We start from the raw sequence: 19,966 nt of genomic DNA, 5'->3' as shown, positions 1-19,966 counted from the left end.
CCTGCCCAAGCACTTCCTAGTTTCTTCCCTGTCTTGCTTTCCTCCATAAAATTATTATTTCTGCTTGTATTGGGGCACCTGGATAGCTCACTTGGTTAAGCATCTCACTCTTGGTTTCAGCTCATCTCATGATCTCAGAGTGCTGGGATCAAGCCACACTCAGGCTCCTCTCTCAGTGGGGAGTCTGCTTGAGGATTCTCTGTCTTCCTTTCCCTCCCCCCTTCCTCTATTAGTCCTCTATCAAATAAATAAATCTTTTTAGAAAGTTATTATTTCCACTTATAAATTATTTGATATATATAGGAGTGGGGAAAATATAAATTCCATGGTATGGAGGGATTTTTGCCAATTTTGTTCACTGTTACATGTATAGTTCCTAGGTGAGTATCTGGCAAGTAATAGGTGTTCAACACGTATGTTAAATAAATAAATATTTTTTACTTCAGTTTTTCTTACAAGGCTAAGAATTATTAGGCATGTCAGTGAATCAGCAAGATCTAGATCCAGACAGCACTACAGATATGGAAGACATTACAGATGCTGAAGAAAAACTTATTAAAGAATGTGAAGAACTGTGGAAAGATATGGAAGAAGTAAGTACCAAGAAATAAAAGTGATATATGTATTAATTACTGTAAGATTTATTTTTTTTAATTACTGTAAGATTTAAAATCTATTTCAATAGTAGACTCAAGAAAAATAATTATGTTGGTTCCTCAAAGCCATTATATTATATGATAAATATTTATATAGCTTTTAGACCTGTAAGCATTTATTCAATAAACTTTATGCCAGATGAGCTATAGAAAGAGGAGAAATTATGACAGTCCTAGCGCTCAAGGAGATTATCATTTAATAGATGCAGTAGCCGTTATATTAGAAATACTGTGGTAGAAATGCAAAGACTACTTAGGACAAATAGCACACCTAGATTGAAAGGATAGCTTTCTAAAAGCAATAATATCTAGGTGCACCTGGGTGGCCTTGTCAGTTAAGCATCTGACTCTTGCTTTTGGCTCAGGTCATGATTTCAGGGTTCTGAGATCGGGCCCTGCCTCAGGCTACCGCTGGGTATGGAGCCTGCTTAAGATTCTCTTCTTTCTCTCCCATGGCCCCTCCCCACCTCTAAAAAATAAATGAAAGCAGTAGTAATCGAATTCATTTCTAAAGAATAAATAGGAATCAGCCTCTGAAAGTAGGAGAGTTACACAAAACAGAAGAACAAAATATATAAACATTGGGAGAGTTTATAGAGTTTAGAGAACTCTAGGTAGAATATTATGACTTAGTTAAAAGAAGAAGGACCTATAGAGTCAGGCTGGAAAGGTAAATAGGAGCAGGAACATGGAGGATTGTGTTGCAGTCATACTATGGGGAGCCACTAAAAGATTATAAACATGAAGTGACATGAGATGCATAGTTTGGGAAAATTACTTGGTGGTTTTGAAGAAAATGGAATATAGGAGACTTAGACTACAGGTAGAAAGAGCACTTAAGAGGCCCTAGTACTAGTTTTGATAAGAAGTACCAAAGGGCTAAATCCTATCCTAACAAATAGCAGGATTCAAGAGACACTAAAGAGGTAGAACCTAAAGAACTTGACATTTAATTGTGATATGGTGGAAAATTATGGATACTTTCAGGTTTCTCGTTTGGGCCACTACGAGGTTGGTAAGGTTCATTCCCTAAGATAGAGAATAGAGAAGTGGAGAGAACATGTAATTGTGGAGTTTGAGTGAAAATATGAGTTAAGTTAGAAAATATCTTTGAAATATATGTACATTTTCTAAATTAGTGAGATATAATCATTTCTGATAAAATATAGTATGTTGATAAAAGTTTTTTCTACTTAAAATAGCGTAATAGGGATCCCTCGGTGGCGCAGCGGTTTGGCGCCTGCCTTTGGCCCAGGGCGCGATCCTGGAGACCCGGGATCGAATCCCACGTCGGGCTCCCGGTGCATGGAGCCTGCTTCTCTCTCTGCCTGTGTCTCTGCCTCTCTCTCTCTCTCTGTGTGACTATCATAAAAAAATAATAATAATAAAATAAAAAATAAAATAGCGTAATATATGATACAGGCCATAGACTTTGCATCCCACTCTTTTTTTCTTTTTTAAGATTTTATATATTTATTTTTGAAAGACAGAGAGAGAGGCAGAGAGAAAGGCAGGGAGAGAAACAGGCTCCCTGTAGGGAGCCCAGTGTGGGACTCAATCCCAGGACTCCAGGATCACACTCTGAGCCAAAGGCAGATGCTCAACCACTGAGGCACCCAGATGTCCCCGCATCCCATTCTTCACAGTAAAATTTTAGATCAGGGCAGGTTATTGATTTTCTTTTTTTAAATTATTTTTTAATATAAATCCTTGATATTCTATATTTGTGTATTTTCAAGATAATGTGTATAATTGGGTGTTTTTTTTTTTTTTTAGTATTTTTTCAGTATAGGAATTGGAATTTAAAAATGACAAATTTTAGGGATCCCTGGGTGGCGCAGCGGTTTGGCGCCTGCCTTTGGCCCAGGGCGTGATCCTGGAGACCCGGGATCGAATCCCACGTCAGGCTCCCGGTGCATGGAGCCTGCTTCTCCCTCTGCCCATGTCTCTGCCTCTCTCTCTCTCTGTGTGACTATCATAAATAAATAAAAATTAAAAAAAAAATTTTAGGGGGTGCCTGGGTGGCATAGTTGATTAAGCATCCAACTCATGTTGAGCTTCGAACTCAGCTTGGAGTCTGCTGGGATTCTCTCTCCCCTCTCCCTCTGCCCCAGCCCTCACACTCTCTCAAATAAATATATGTTTATTTTTTTGTTTATTTTTTTTAATTTTTATTTATTTATTTTTTTATTTGAGAGAGAGGGAGTGTGAGAGAGAGAAAGATCACAAGCAGGGGAAGGGGTAAAGGATCTGAGCAGGGAGCCTGATGTGGGACTTGATCCCAGGATCCTGGGATTGTGACCTGAGCTGAAGGCAGAAGCTTAACCAATTGAGCCACCTACCCCAGACAGCTATACGTAAATTTAAAAAAAAAAAAAAAAAAAAAAAAAAAAAAATTTTTTTTTTTTGTAAATTGATAACTTACTAGAAATAAGCGCACAAGTAAAATTTAAATTATCCATATTTTCAATCAGGTATAATCACTATTAATAGTTGTGAGTTTTTAAAGGTGGCATAGAAACAATGTCTCCTGAAGGCTTTGTTTTCTTATGATCTTAACTATATTGCTACCTCTTCCATTATTTTTCTATAGTACTTTCCTTCTTATTCTCTTATTTCCTATTTTTCCATTATCTAGTTTCTAATTCAACATACCTATTTTATATTTTCTTTTTCCTTATTTCTTATGATAATTTTTTTGTCCTATATATAATCTAGTATCTATGTCTACTTTTGATGTGTTCATCTCGGGACCTGTTTGGTAACCCTCCTAATCCACTTGCTTAGAAAGTGAGGAACATAAACTTTTCTCATGTATCAGTTATTTGTATTTATTATTTTAAATAAATATTAAATTGACTTGTATAAAAAAGGGAAAGGGAATTATCTGTTATATATAAAAGCTTCAAGTGTGTAACTTGTTTTATTTACTTTTTTTTTGTTTTTATTTACTTTTTAAATCAAGTGTCAGAAAAAATTATCACTTGTTGGAACTGAGACACTCACTGATTCAAATGCTCAGGTATGAATCCTTTTTTTCTTCCTAAAAATAGGTAAGTTTAACTCATTTTGGTTTGGGTAATGTTATTCATCCATATTAAACCCACATATGATAGCTTTGTTGATACCTGTATGCTTAATCACTTGGAAAATTCTCTATTTTCTGACTTAGGGAAGTATTCTAAATACTTTTTGAATAAACTATTATAAATAAATAAGAATATTTTCATTATCTTTTAACAGTTACACATGTTTAACTGTTTAGTCAATAAATGTAAATCAGATAATACCTTGTTAAAAATTTGAACACATACTGTCCTACTTTGTGTTAAGATTAGTAGCCAGTTTTTTACTGTATGTAGAACCTTAATTGATTTTACTGTATGCTGAAATAAAGGATTAAGATATCCATTTTAATAAACAAAGATCTGTGGAATTGTTTTAGGAATATACCAATGGATCATTGCAACAGATTAAAAAGTTTAAATGTGGCAAAGATGGTAGTTCCAGTTTGTGGGAAAAGGATGAATTAGTTAATAAATGATAGTGGTACAGTTAGTTATTCATTTGGGAGAAAACCAAATTAGACCTCTGTCTCTCATTACATAAACGTATATTCTAGATGGATTGTCATAAAAATCTTAAAAGTCAGGAGACTTTGTGCAGTCTAGGGACAGGGCAAACTTCTTAGCTAATAGTAGATAACTAGATACTATAAAAGACAACATATATTTGACCATATGAAAATTTTAAAATGTTTTAGTGTTAATTTTAAGAACAAAGTCAAATACACAAATAATTCTAAAGAAAATTCTTAAAACTGGTAGTAGAATGTCAGATGATGTAAGGACCAGTTGAAGGTACTCTTGAGTTCCAAATCCCACAGTTTACATTTAAAAATTGGTTCAATTTGTTATAAGGGCAGCAAGTGAGGAAGGTGTATGCTTGTGTCTGCTGCCAGCAAGCTGCAGTTAGGGGTTCGTGTACTTCATGGTGTGTTACACAGAGAGCAGCAGACAAGTGAACTCAGAAGCAGAGAAGAAGCCATCAGTTTTTGGAGTTGGGTGTAATGCAGAAGCTTTTTTGAGGGCTTTTGTATTTCTTCTCCTTTTCATTAAGACTGGAATCAAGCTCACATGTAGCTATTAGAAATTTAAATTTCCTTTTAGTGCTACTCAGTGTAAACGTGTCTAATTTGAAAAAAAGTAAGTTATGAAAAATAAAGATTTAGGCACTGTTCCAGAAAAACACAAATTTAACATCATTTGAACAAGAAAAGGAATAATGGCCTTGATTGATTATAACAATATGAGAGAATGAGAATCTATGAGCATAATAATACTGAATGAGAATGAGAGAGAATAAGAAGGGGAAAAAACTAATTTGTCATTTTTGAAAGTACCTATTATATCAGATCTTTAGAAATTAGTGATGAAGGATGAAGCTATCTTTTAAAAAACATTTTGCATCTATCAATAAAATAAAGTTCTCTTGTACTGGGTAAAACTGAATATTGTATTTGAAATAGGATTATATAGTAAATAAACTGTCATCTAGTTTTTTTGGGAAATGTGGTTCTTATATTAGAGAAACTGAGACCTACTGAATCAGAAAAACTGGGCTCTGGGCCTATACATTTCTTGAATGATTTTCATGCAATGATCCAAACAAACAACTGGCTTTGGTGGAAGTGCTTATATAGCTGTAAAGAATCAGTATCCTTAGATAGTCAATAATCACATTATCTAAGGGATCCCAAAGATTACTCCCAGGAGTAATTCACAAGTCTCACAGTAACTCACAGGAGGACTCCTAAGACTCAGTACAGTTAGATTCATGGCTGAGATGTATTATATTAAAAGGATACAGAGTAATCATCAAAGGGCAAAGGACCATGGGGTAAAGTCCAGAAGATATCAGACACAAGCTTTCAGGAGTTCTGTCTTATCAGAGTCTCACACAAGATGTGCTTAGTTGCCCCAAAGGGTTGTGACAGTGTGAATTTTTTCTTTTTTTTTTTTCTTTCTTTTTTTTTTTTTTACCAGGGAACCCCATTAGAGATTCAGTGACCAAGGTGTTTTGTGGGGGCCAGTCACATAGGCACCCTCTGCCAAAATACCAGACTTCCAGAAGGAAAGCAGGTGCTCAGCTTAAGTTCTATTCTTTGCAAAAACAGTACAGATACAATGAGTCACTCTTAATAAGTTGGTGGGAACCATCTCAAAATACAGGTTCCCGGATACCAGCCAAGGGCCAGCCAGCTTTGTAAGCAGGCCTTTTAAATAATCTCAAGGTTGCTTTGGTTACTCTTTTTTGCATACCTATTAGCTTTAAAATTTCAGTATTAAAACTCAATCCATTTTTAAAGCAAGAAGTTAGATATTTTAAATTAGAAAATGGAAAGAATTCTCAAATTTCACAGAAGTCACTTTAGAAATACTGCTGTTATTTTTTAGAAAGTATTGTTTAATTATTTGGCAGGTAAGAAATAATTTGGGTGTTTGCCTTAGATGGGCTTTGGGAAGGTAAGAGCTGTATGTCATCAGCATAGTATGAGGTTGAACCATATGAAATTACTTCCTTTTAAAAGGTTAAAAAATTAATATTTATTTTATGCATTTCAGTTTAGTATGTTCACAAAAAGTGTTACCAACTTATTGTGATGATAGTTTTGCCTAGTTTAGATACTACTTTTTAAGAATTTGTTATTTCTTCTTAGTTATAATTAGCATTTATGAAATCTCTTTATAGTTCACAACAGACTTTTTAAATTCATATTTAATTATCTATAAGAAAATAATGTTAAATTCTCCTTTGGTAAAAATTTTAAATACCTGTAAATGCATTTTTATGTAATTATATAAAACTTTGAAATATACTAGATTTTTTTCCCTCTATTTAACAGTCAATGATGTGATATGGAGCAAGGTCTTTGAACCACCTGCTCTCTGTATCATAAAAATTGGTTAAGAAGCACCTGGGTAGCTCCCTCAATTAAGCATCCGACTCTTGATTTTGGCTCAGGTCATGATTTCAGGGTCATGAGATCAAGCCCTGAGTTGAGCTCACGCTCAGCCCAGGGTTTGATGTCCCTGTCCCTCTGCTCTTCCCCCAGCTTGTGTGCTTTCTCTTACTCAAATAGATAAATAAATAAAATCTTTAAAAATATTACTTAAAAAGATAGTACTTGTTCTTTTAGTGTAAATATTAATACCCATTGCATTTTTTAATCTGGCTACCAATAAGTATATAGAGGTGATTAAAAATGTACTGCAATTTAACTTTAAATATACATAGACTTCAATTTATTTGTTTATTATTATTATTTTTAAAATTTTATTTATTCATGAGAGACACAGAGACAGGCAGAGACAGAGGCAGAGGGAGAAGCAGGCTCACTGCAGGGAGCCTGATGTGGGACTGGATCCCAGGACTCCAGGATCACACCTGGAGCCCAAGACAGACACGCAACCACTGAGCCACCCAGGCGTCCCTAGACTTCAATTTAATAATCTAATCAGGTGGCAGATTTATCACATAGATTTGTTAATTATCAAAATTACAATGATTAGATTGTATGAATTACAGTTAATATCAGGAACATACCATCTTAAACCGTTGTGTAGTAAAATTGATTTTTATAAATAACCTGTAGAACCAATCTCATTTTATAATTGTCTCTATATATGTATTTTTTAAAATTTTGGGGGGAATGCCTGAGTGTCTGCCTTTGGCTCAGGTCATGAACCCAGGGTCCTGGGACTGAGCCCTGAGTTGGACTTTCTGCTCAGCAGGGAGTCTGTTTTTCCTTCTCCCCCCTCCCCTGCTTGTTCTCTCTCTCTAATAAATAAATAATAATAAATTTTGTAAAAAGATTGTATTTATTTATTCATGAGAGACACACAGAGAGAAGCAGAGGCATGGAGGGAGAAGCAGGCACCCTGTGTAGAGCCCGATGCAGGACTCAATCCCAGGACCTGAGCCAAAGGCAGATTGCTCAACCACTGAGCCACCCGGGTTCCCCTAAAGATTTTATTTTTAAGTAATCTTTACACCCAATGTGGGGCTTTGAACTCACAGCCTCAGGATCAAGAGGCACATGCTCTACTGACTGAACCAGCTAGATACTCCTATATTTTTAAAGTAATATTAATTTAGGAAATAAAAGAAATATGCTTATGTCCTTTTATTTTAGGTTGAGTGATAAAGTAGAATTAATCATTTTTAAAGATTATATCATTTGTATAACAGGCAATTTATAAGCTATAATTAGTATGGTTTAAAGCAGAATTTTGTTTAGAGTGATAAATTTTTATAGTTTGGATGCCTATTATGTTAGCTATTTATGTTAAGAACTTGTGTTAAAATATTAAAAATGTCTACACTTTAATCTATGAGTATGTATGAATATTCTGTAAGAAATAACTGTTTTATACTCTTTTTTTTTTTTTTTATAGCTGTCATTGTTAATTATGCAAGCTAAATGTTTGACTGCTGAACTCAGTCAATGGCAGAAAGAAAGTCCTGAAAGTAAGGTTCTTATTTTTAGGTTTATATTTCTGTAAACATATTAGTGGCAATTTATTTTTTTTATTTTTATTTTTTTAGTGGCAATTTAATGTAATGATTACAAGTATTACAAGATCCATTTAGCTTTGTTGCAATTGCCTAAGTTTTTCTTTCATTTATATACATAATTTTGTGCTTATTTTATTATTATAGGTAAATATATATTTGTGGCATTATAAAAATCTTAAGTTATGGAGACCTTATTATAACCATCATTTGATCCTTACAGACACTATCTTACCTGCTCAGTAGAAACTGTAAATCGTATCTTAATGAATGAAACTTAACTGGTAGAGGAGAAAAGTTATTTTCGATACTTAATTACATAAGGACCACATAGATTGTATGTTGCCTCTTGACTTGTCCAGCAGGGGCCAGCTATATATTTGCCTTTTGTCAAGAAATAGAAAATGGCTTAAAAATCTATAGTTAAAATACCCAGCTAGGAAATACTTTTCTGTTACAAAAGCTTACTTTTTCTGTGTCAAATATATGTATGTATTTGGTATTTTATATCAACTGTACCTCTTTCTTTTAGCATCTCACTTCTTTCTCCTGCCCATTTGCCTCCTTTCCTTTAACTCCCCCCAATTCCCATTTTAGTTTTCTGTGTAGGATTATCGCTCTCTAATCCCAGTTGTTGAGATTCTTCTTTTCATTTTCTTTCTAGACAATTTCATCTACAGTCTTGATTTTAACTACTTTTTAAATTCTAAATATATATATACTTTTTATATAATATATAGTTCGATTACATAGATATGTATATGTCTATATATACATATACATATATACATATATATATATATGTATGTATATCTAATCTATCTGTATCTACCACTGTTCCACATTTTTACTACCACATTTTGGCGTTTCTGATAGCTGTGTGTACACAGTTGTGTCTTTAATTTGCATTAAACTGTATATCCTGTAGCCTCCTCAGGATTACATTGAGCATCTCAAAGGCTGCTCGTATTGTGCTGTTAAAATTTGCTGTTCTGGGCAGTCCCAGTGGCGCAGCGGTTTAGCGCCGCCTGCAGCCCAGGGTGTGATCCTGGAGACACGGGATCAAGTCCCACGTCGGGCTCCCTGCATGGAGCCTGCTTCTCCCTCTGCCTGTGTCTCTGCTTCTCTCTCTCTGTGTGTCTCTCATGAATAAATAAATAAAATCTTTAAAAAAAAAATTTGCTGTTCTCTAGAGGACTGTGCTCAGCAATTTTTGCTTCCTACTCTACATGCTATTCTAAATTTCTTTTAATTTTTTAAAATTATTTATTTATTTATGATAGTCACACACACACAGAGAGAGAGAGAGGCAGAGACATAGGCAAAGGGAGAAGCAGGCTCCATGCACCGGGAGCCCGACGTGGGATTCGATCCCGGGTCTCCAGGATCGCGCCCTGGGTAGGCGCTAAACTGCTGCACCACCTAGGGATCCCTCTACATGCTATTCTAGCATTATATTTTCTGCTTTTGTTTTTATATGATATATCTGTGTTAATGACTTCTATATCAGTTTGCTAGGGCTGCCTTAACAAAGTACCATGGACTGGGGTTGCTTAAACAACAGAAATTAATTTTTTCATAATTCTGGAGGCTAAAAGTCCAAGATCAAGGTATTTACCAGGTTGGTCTCTTCCGAAGCCTCTCTTCTTGGCTTATATTTTGCTATCTTCTCCCTAGGTTTTCACATGGTAGCCCATCTGTGTCCTAATCTCTTTGTATGAAGACACCAGTCATTATAGAGTAGGGCCTATTCTAATCACTTCATTTTAACTTAATCTCATTTTTTAAAAAGATTTTATTTATTCATGCGAGACACAGAGAAAGAGAGAGGCAGAGACACAGACAGAGGGAGAAGCAGGCTCCATGCAGGGAGCCAGATGCGGGACTCGATCCCGGGGCTCCAGGATCATGTCCTGGGCTGAAGGTGGGCGCTAAACCGCTAAACCGCTGAGCCACCCAGGGATCCCCCTTAATCTCATATTTAAAGACTCAGTTCCAAATACAGGCTTACTGAGGTGCTAGGGATTAGAACCTCAAAATATGATTTTTGGGTGAAGAGGGGAATACAGTTTTCATACCAGCTTCCAAATCTCTGTACCCAAACCTGACTTTTCTGCATCATCACACTTATATATCTCTCTACTTTCTAGACATCTTTTCCAAAATACTCTACACATGCCTCAGATTTGTGAATTCATCTCCATTCTCTGATCCCTTGAATGGAATCTATTTGATCAGCCATAAATTTAAGAATCCTTCTAGATTCTTCCTTTTCCACATATTACACAAGCCAGTCATTAAATATTGAGCCCTGCTGCCACACATTTACTCTAGGTCTTGATCATCAATCCACTAATTTGTTATAAAAGACGTTTTTATCTCCTGTTCAAGATTATTTGTTATTAACAATAGAAATTTTCAAACTTGAAAGTTAAAGGTCTAACTTCATTCCTTTACATGTGTATTATCTAGTTTTCCCATTATTATTTGTTGAGAAACTGTTCTTTCCCCCATTGAGTTGTCTTGGCACCCTCGTCAAAAATCATTTGACCATATAGTGAAGATTTATTTCTGGATTCTTTATTCTCTTCTATTGGTCTATATGTCTATTTCTATGCCAGCAGCACACTTTTTTGACTACTGTAGCCTTGTAGTAAATTTTGAAATTAGGAAATGTGAGACTTATTTTGGCTATTTGGGTTCCTTTGAGATTCCATGTGAATTTTAGGGTGGATTTTTTTCTATTTTCTACAAAAATATTGGGATTTTGATGGAAATTACATTGAAGCTGTTGGTCAGTTTGGGTAATATTGATGTCTAATGATATTAAGTCTTCTAATGGGATATTTTTGTATTTGTTGGTATCTTTAATTTTTTTCAGCCACATTTTATAGTTTCTGGCATACAAGTCTTTTGCCTCCTAGGTTAAATTTATTTCTAAGTATTTTATTTGTTTTGATGCTATGTATCAGGAAATTTTCAATTTTTATTTTTCTTATTATCATCATCCCTTATATACATGTTTTGTACTGATAACACCAAGCACACAGGCTGATCCGTAAGCCAAATACACCTTTTGCTTGGGGTTGCCAGTCCCATAGACTGCCACATTGAAAGGACTTAAAATATATTTATATTGTTAGAAGCTGCTATATTGTATGAGTTGAAATGATTATGTGAATCAATAGGAAATACTACTCATGGCCACGCTGGCCAAGAGGGAGATTATTAACTTTATGTTCTTAGAATCCTTTTCATTTTTGTTGAAATGATTTGGTAGCCATCCTGGGGCTGCCAATAATCAGTTCTGATACAGGGCCTATGAAGCACATGTGGGAAGCTCTTTCCGGTCAGTTGTCCCTCTAGAATAGCAGATAAATTAGAAAGTTTTCAGTAGCATATTATTTGAGAAATTCTAAATAGTACTTTATTAGGAAAAGTAAACCAAGTACAAAGATTGAACTTTTCTAAGTATAAGGATTTAATTTTGCTATACTGGGCAGCCCCGGTGGCTCGTCAGTTTAGCGCCGCCTTCAGCCTAGGGCGTGATCCTGGAGACCTGGGATCGAGTCCCATGTCAGGCTCCCTGCATGGAGCCTGCTTCTCCCTCTGCCTGTGTCTCTCTCTCTTTCTCTCTGTGTCATGAATAAATAAATAAAATCTTAAAAAATATTAATAATAATTTTGCTATACAAAATTAAACTGAAACATTAGTTTATACTCACAAATTTGCAAAAATTTTAGAAGAGTTTATATTTTTTGGTGTTTCTTAATTGCTAATAGAATTTTTTTAGAAAAGAATCTGGCATTCTATTTTAAAATTAAAAATACATATTTCCTTCTAGGAAATTCTGTTTCTGAAAATTTATCCCAAAGAAATAGAAGCACTAGCACGTAAAGACATATATTAAAAAATTGCTTACACCATTATTGTTTTTTTGTGGCTAAAAGTTAGGTTCAGTCAGTATTAATATCACTACAATATGGAATGTTTATTTTGTAGAATATTTTGAAGCGTTTTAAAATTATGAATTAGACTTACATAAGATGAATAGAAAGGATTTCCTTGGAGATTTTGTTTAGTGAAAATAAGAATAATGTGTATGATATCCCATTCTTGTAAAACCAGCAATACCAAAATGAATAACCCTTGCATATATGTGAACAGGTAATGTACAGGTACAATGTATTATACCGCCTAGCATGGCTATAATCAAGATGTACATTATCTGTACATCTACATGTATATGCATAGGATCATATAATTACAGAGAGAAATATTTAAAGGACACAGTATAGATTATTAATTTTGTTTTTGAGGGATTAAAAAGACAAAAGGCATAAAACTAAAAAATGCATAAATGTCATGTTTGTCTAAAATTAAAGTTGGTTATATATGTATAAGATGTTAAAGAAGAAAATATAGAGGTATCTTAGAAATCAAAAAAATCAAATTCTTTATTTTTGAGAGTTAAGAAAACATATATATATATATATATATATAAAATTTCTGTTTTTTTGTTTCTGCAGTAATTTCACTGAATGAAGAAGTTCTAGTAACATTAGGAAAAGAAGAGGTAAGTCACTTAATGAATCTGTAGTAACCCTTATTAGCTTATAACTAGAAGTGTTTGGGATTTGTGACATAAATAGGATGAAACCACTTAAAAGCCATATAAATTTTTTATTTTGATTTTATGTTTTATTGAATGGAATATTTTAAATGGTTTGAATTTCATCTCACCAATTTGTATATCAGAACTCTTGTTAGTGTTTAGTATGTAAACTTTATTCTTAAATTTAATTTTCATTTGATTAAACTCTTCATAATAAAAGCAAAAGCATTAAACATACGGCAACAGCCACACCATGATCAATAATTACAGGTAGATACATAGTCAATTGAATTTAGAAGTGACAGAAAAAAATTCTCAAGACAGTTGCCTGACTGGATACATAAGGAAATATGAAATAATGAGAAAGAGAAATAAGCTAAATGTTCAATTTCTGTTATTTTTATCAGTAATAATTAAAATGAAAGCAGAATGTTAAGGCCAATGTTGGAACTGCATCAAGTTTGGATTTCAGCCAGTTCAAATCAGTGCTGATAGTCTAAGGGCTACCAAAGGGAAACTTACAGTGGATCATTAAGTCATGTATCATTTATAATTCATATTGAAAATTTGATGGCTCTCTTCAATATAAAAAAGAATATGAATCTTTCATTCTGGGAAAATGTTCATATATTATTTATTGTTCTATTATTCTAATTTTCCTTTTCTTTGCCATCTGTACTCTGTAGGAGATTTCCATGACTATAATTACCTACATTTTTGTGTTTATTTCAGGTATCATGTTTTCAATGAGAAAGGCTCTTATTCATAGTTAACATAGTTAATATGATCATAGTTAAATGATCATATAATTACAGAGAGAAATATTAGTTAAATGATCATAGTTAAATGATCATAATATTCATCTGTTCTCAGAATTTAACTTACATGTCATTAAACACATTTTTTAAAATTGTAAGTCCAAGGAAGCCTGGATGACTCAATGGTTGAGCGTCTGCATTTGGCTCAGGTCGTGATCCTGATCAAGTCTCACATCGGGCTCCCCACAGGGAGCCTGCTTCTCCCTCAGCCTGTGTCTCTGCCTCTCTCTCTGTGTCTCTCAGGAATAAATAAATAAAATCTTAAAAAAAAAAAAAGGTGTAAATCCATTAGGTCAAACAAATTTGTAAACAAGAATGTAAAATGCATGGAAGGAAATAAGTATCTGTGTGTCAAGAGACAGGATTGAAAAGAGATTATCTGCTCTACAGAGTTGAAAGAAGTCTTGGGATTTGAAGGAATTTGGTACTATAATATTCAAGGTTCAAGTCTGGAGCTAAAAACAAGATTTCTTTTACAGCAAAAGAATAGACTGTTAGACCTTTTCTTTTCTAATCAAGCAGCTAACTTTTTATCCAAACACTTGGGAAACTGGTGGTATAGGATATGGAGACATTAAACTATTGAGGTTCTGGATGTAGGAATACCAGATTGGGTGTTTAGTAGGATTGGTGTGCAGGTCAAAAGTCAGAAAGATCAAGTTAATATGTTTATACTATGTGGTAGAAGTACCAGCTCCTTCCCCTGTTCTTTCTCTGGAAGTCTTGTAATCTAGTATAAAATAGTCTCAGACTGGAGATAAAAGAATCTTCTCTGGAAAATCTAAATGGCTTAAGAAAAAAGATCTATAAATGTTAATATACGGGATTCCCATTGAAAAAGCAAGGTTGGTGTACATCAAAAAATGCCATTCATAAAAAAGGTTTTAAGTATTTTTGAGTTTTAAACATAAGTGGGCAGCCAGTGGTCATGAGCATTTGTTGTGAATGCCTCCAAAGGAAAGGCAGAAACTCAAAAACAACTGACTAAAATGAACCTTAAGGAAATAGAGACAATTCAGGGAACAAAGAATTTAATAAAAAGTATCTAACTCTTGATTTTGGCTCTCATGGTCAGAGGATCATGAAATCTAGCCCCTTGTTGGACTTCACACTCAGTGGAGAGTCTGCTTGAGATTCTCTCCTCCCTCTGTCCCTCCCTTTGCTTGTGCTCTCTTTTTCTCTCAAATGAGTAAATCTTTGAAAAAAAATATTTAAAACATAACAGAAAGCCAACTTAAAAGAAGTACGACTTCATACTCCTAGTATGGCTATATAATCAGAAGACAATGACAAGTATTGGTGAAGATGTGGAAAAATTAGAACATTGATAAACCACTCGTGGGAGTGTAAAATGGTGCAGCTACTTTGGAAAACAGTCTGGTAGTACCTCAGAAGATAACAGAGTTACCATTTGAACCAGTATTTTCACTCCCAGCTATATACCCAAGAGAAGTGAAAATAAGTGTGTATCCACACATAAATGTTCATAGCAGCATTTTTTATAATGGCCAAAAAGAATTAACAACCCAAATGTCATCAGTGGATGAATGGATAAATAAATAGTATCTATCCAATGACATATTATTGTCTAAAAAAATGAAGTACTGATATACCATAATACAGGTGTATCTTGAAAACAGTATGCTAAATGAAAGAAGCCAGTCACAAAGGATTGCCTATCGTATTCCATTTATATAAAAAGTCCATAATAGGCAAATTCATGGAAACAGAAAAAGTAGGTTGTTGCTGATGGGAGAGGAAGTGATGAATGACTGCTAATGGATATTGCTAACAGGTTTCCTTTTGGGATGATGAAAATATTCTAAAATAGATGGTGGTGATGTTTGGACAACTATACAAGTACACTAAAAATTAGTGAATTATGCACTTTAAATAGGTAACCTGTATGGTTTCTGAATTATATCTCAACGAAGGTGTTATTTTAAAAAGGACCAATCAGAGAATAACAGCCTTTCTCATTGAAAACATGATACCTGAAATAAACACAAAAATGTAGGTAATTATAGTCATGGAAATCTCCTACAGAGTACAGATGGCAAAGAAAAGGAAAATTAGAATAATAGAACAATAAATAATATATGAACATTTTCCCAGAATGAAAGATTCATATTCTTTTTTATATTGAAGAGAGCCATCAAATTTTCAATATGAATTATAAATGATACATGACTTAATGATCCACTGTAAGTTTCCCTTTGGTAGCCCTTAGACTATCAGCACTGATTTGAACTGGCTGAAATCCAAACTTGATGCAGTTCCAACATTGGCCTTAACATTCTGCTTTCATTTTAATTATTACTGATAAAAATAACAGAAATTGAACATTTAGCTTATTTCTCTTTCTCATTATTTCATATTTCCTTATGTATCCAGTCAGGCAACTGTCTTGAGAATTTTTTTCTGTCACTTCTAAATTCCATTGACTATGTATCTACCTGTAATTATTGATCATGGTGTGGCTGTTGCCGTATATCTTTGTTGACTGGTTAAACATTAGATGCCAAATTCATCATTCTCTGCCCCATTATCCTTCTTTTTCCCACAGAGTGCTTTCATTGTGTTTTGGCGAGCCAGGGTCATTATAGCAAAATCCCACTTCTGATGCCAGCTGTTGTTGTCAGGGTTTTCCCCAAGTCCACTCATTTTGTTGATGGGCTATGACTCAGAAAAGCTATACTCGGGCACCTGATTTGCTCAATGGTTGAACATCTGCCTTTGGCTCAGGTCATGATCCTGAGGTCTTGAGATTGAGTTTGGGATCGAGTTCTGCATCAGGCTCCCCACAGGGAACCTGCTTCTCCCTCTGCCTGTGTCTCTGCCTCCCTCTCTGTGTCTCTCATGAATAAATAAATCTTAAAAAAAAAAAAAAAAAGCTATACTCATAATTACAGTTTTTTACAGTGAGAAGACACAGATTAAAATGAGCAAGGGAAAACACACATAGGCTAAGCTTGTAGGAGTCCTTTCCCAGTGGAGTTGATGGATTTAGTTCTCCTTGCAGCTGAGTGTCACATGTAGAAAGTATTGTCAAAAAGGAACTTTTTGTTTGTTCGTTTGTTAGATAAGGAACTTCACACCAGAGTTGTTGTCTAGAGTTTTTATCAGTAGTCAGTCACCATGCATCAGGGGCCTCCTTGACTGAACTCATCCAGCCCTCCAGAGCAAAATTGCATTTACCAAAAATCACATAGTTAGAATAAACTCTCTAATCAAACTGGTACCAAGTATGTAAGGCTCCAGGCATACATAAACACTTTGTTTGTTTGTTTGTTTGTTTGTTTGTTTGTTTTAAATAGCCTCCACACCCAAGTGGGGCTTGAAGTCGCTGAACCATCCTGGCACCCCTACATAAACATTCTTATCAGACATATATTCTAAGGCCTCAGAGCTCATCCTTCAGGAGTCCACAAGGAACCTGTCCTAAAGACAGGCCTTTCTTTGTAATGTGCATTTTGTGCCACCTTGCCTTGCTCAGGTAACTCCTGTACACTTATCTTTTTATTCTCTTAACAGTGTCTTTTAAAAAACATAAGTTTCCAGTTTGATTAATTGTGTTGTATCAAGTATTTTTTAAGGTTTGTGCTCAAATATAAGAATATTTGCCCCACTTAAGGTCACAAAGATTTCTTGAATGTTTTCTTTAAACATTTCAAAGTTTTACATTTATGATTTATTTTGAATTAATGTTTTTATATGGAATGAGTTATTGATAAACTTTCCTTTCATATAAATACTAATTGTGGGTGTTCACAAATTGTTGAAAAAATTATTTTTTTTCTTTTGAATTTCCTTTGCATGTTTATTGAAAATTAATTGACCATATGTGTGTGGATCCATTTCGACTCCATTTGTTTTTCATTTTGTGGTTATTTCTCTTACTTTTTTCTGTCTTTCTGTCTTTATGTCAATTCCACATTGTTTTATTTACTGAAGTTTTAGAATTTTGAAATAAAATAGTATGAATTCTCTTTTTTGTTTTTTCTCAATATTGTTTTATATTTTCATATAGAGTTGGCTGATCATTCAGTCCCATAAAAAGCTTACTAAATTTTGACTGAGATTGCCCAGATTCTGTAGTTTAATTTGAGGCGAATTGACATCTTTAACAGACTGAGTCTCAGTTCAGACCCATGAGCCCTGTATGATCTCTGCGTTTATGTAGGTCTCTGCTTATTTACAATTTTTTAAGACTTATCTCATCAGTGTTTTATAATTCATTATATCAAAGATTAGAAAAGAAAATAAGACATTTGATCATCTTAGTGAATTCAGAAAGAATAAGTGACAAAATTCAATATTCTTGGTTTTTTAAAAAAATGTTTATTTAAGCAAACTACCCCAAACATGGGGCTCAAACTCATGACTTTAAAGCTTAAGAATCTTTAAAAAAAAAAAAAAAAAAAAAAAAAAAGATTAAGAATCTCATGCTCTACTGATTGAGTGAGCCAGGCATTCCATTTCATGATTATTTGACTTAGCAAGTTGTAATAGAACTATGCAGGTCTTCTACATTTTTGTCAAATTCATCCCTTTGGTATTTCATATTTTTAATCCTATTACAGTGGTATTTTTTAGTTGTCAATTATTGCTGCTATGTATAAATACAATTAATATTTGTACATTGATCTATTAGTATGATTAACCTCTTATTCTAGTGGCTTTTTTGTGGATGCTGTGGGATTTTATAAATAGCTAGTCATGTCACTTGAGATCAGGGGCACATATTTATTCTTTTGCATTTGGATGGCTTTTATGTGATTTACTTATTTATTTATTTATTTATTTGAGAGAGCGACAGAGGAAGAGTACAATTGAGAGGAGCAGCAGGAGAGGGAGAGAGAATCTCCAGCAGACAGACTCCATGATGAGCAAGGAGCTACACACGAGGGCTTGATCTCACAATCCTGAGATTGCAATCTGAGCTGAAACCAAGAGCCAGGCAATTAACTGTGCCAGCCATGTGCCCCTGGATGCCTTTCATAGGTTTTCCTTGGCTTATTGTACTGTTCTAAAACACTTACGTTTTTTAAAAGATTTATTTGTGAGTGAGAGAGAGCATGCGCTAGCAGACAGGGAGAGAATCCCAAGTAGACTCCTTGCTGAGTGGAGTCTAACCACTCTGAGATAGTGACCTGAGCTGAAATTGAGTCATTCCCTTAACTAAGAGAGCCACTCAGATGCCCCTGGAACATTTAGTAATCTATATAATAAAAGTGGTGAGAATAGATATTTTTGCCTTGTTTCTGATCTAAGTGGATAGCATTCGCTCTTCATCAAGTATGATGTTAGCACTAGGTTTTTCATAGGTGAAATTAAGTCGAAATTACTTTTTTTTTTTAAGATTTTATTTATTTATTCATAGACACAGAGAGAGGCAGAGACACAGGCAGAGGGAGAAGCAGGCTCCATGCAGGGAGCCCGATGTGGGACTCGATCCTGGGTCTCTAGGATCACACCCCAGGCTGCAGGTGGCGCCAAACCGCTGCACCGCTGGGGCTGCCCCGAAATTACTTTCCATTACAATTTATGAAGACTTTTTCTAAAATTAGGAATTATTATTGAAATTTGTCATTCTTTCTGAATTCATTAAGAAGACCATTTTTTTTCTATTTTACTCTGTTGATATAATTACATTGACTTTTTAAAGCATGGAGCATTAGTTTCAGGTATACAATATAATGATTCAACAATCCTATACGTTTCTCAGTGCTTATTAAAATAAGAGTACTTTTAATCCCCTTTATCTATTTTCCCTATCCCTCTATACACCTCCTCTCTGGCAACCCATTTTGTTTTCCATATTTAAGACTTCTTTTGTGTGTCTTTTTTTCTTTGTTCTTTTGTTTCTTAAATTCCATGTGTAGGTGAAATCATACGGTTGTAGTATTTCTTTCTGACTTATTTCACTTAGCATTATGCCCTCCAGATACATCCAGTGTTGTTGCAAATGGCAAGATGTCATTCTTTGTTATGGCTGAATAATATTCCATAGTACATATATAACCATATCTTTATCCATTCATCTATTGAAGGGCACTTGGGTTACTTTTGTTATCTTTGGTATTGTAAATGATGCTTCATTTAACATAAGGGTGCACATATCTTTTCAAATTAATGTTTTTGTTTTCTTTGGGTAAATACCTAGTAGTGGAATTACTGGATCACATGGTAATTCTATTTTTAATTTTTTGAGGAACCTCCATACTGTTTTCCACAATGGCTGCATCAATCTCATTCTTACCAACAGTGCATAGGATTCCTTTTTCTTCACTTCCTTGCC

At 34.3% G+C, this 19,966-nt stretch overlaps 1 protein-coding gene across 7 annotated transcripts in view; it reads left to right on the top strand.

The window, feature by feature from the left end:
- The window catches only part of CENPK (centromere protein K), a 68,546-nt gene that overhangs the window by 10,578 nt on the left and 38,002 nt on the right, over window positions 1-19,966 (top strand). For all 7 annotated transcript variants that reach the window (XR_012000034.1, XM_072750064.1, XM_072750062.1 and 4 more), the window contains 4 exons: window positions 447-593; window positions 3,622-3,678; window positions 8,114-8,186; window positions 12,762-12,808. Coding sequence is in view for 6 of the 7 variants with exons in the window: in XM_072750064.1 (XP_072606165.1) it covers window positions 477-593; window positions 3,622-3,678; window positions 8,114-8,186; window positions 12,762-12,808 (294 nt within the window). In the remaining variant the exon portion in view is untranslated. The remainder of the gene's footprint in view (window positions 1-446; window positions 594-3,621; window positions 3,679-8,113; window positions 8,187-12,761; window positions 12,809-19,966) is intronic.

The sequence above is a fragment of the Vulpes vulpes genome, chromosome 2 (assembly GCF_048418805.1).
Source record: "Vulpes vulpes isolate BD-2025 chromosome 2, VulVul3, whole genome shotgun sequence".
Classification (NCBI taxonomy): Eukaryota; Metazoa; Chordata; class Mammalia; order Carnivora; family Canidae; genus Vulpes; species Vulpes vulpes.
This window is presented reverse-complemented; position numbering and strand designations above follow the sequence as displayed.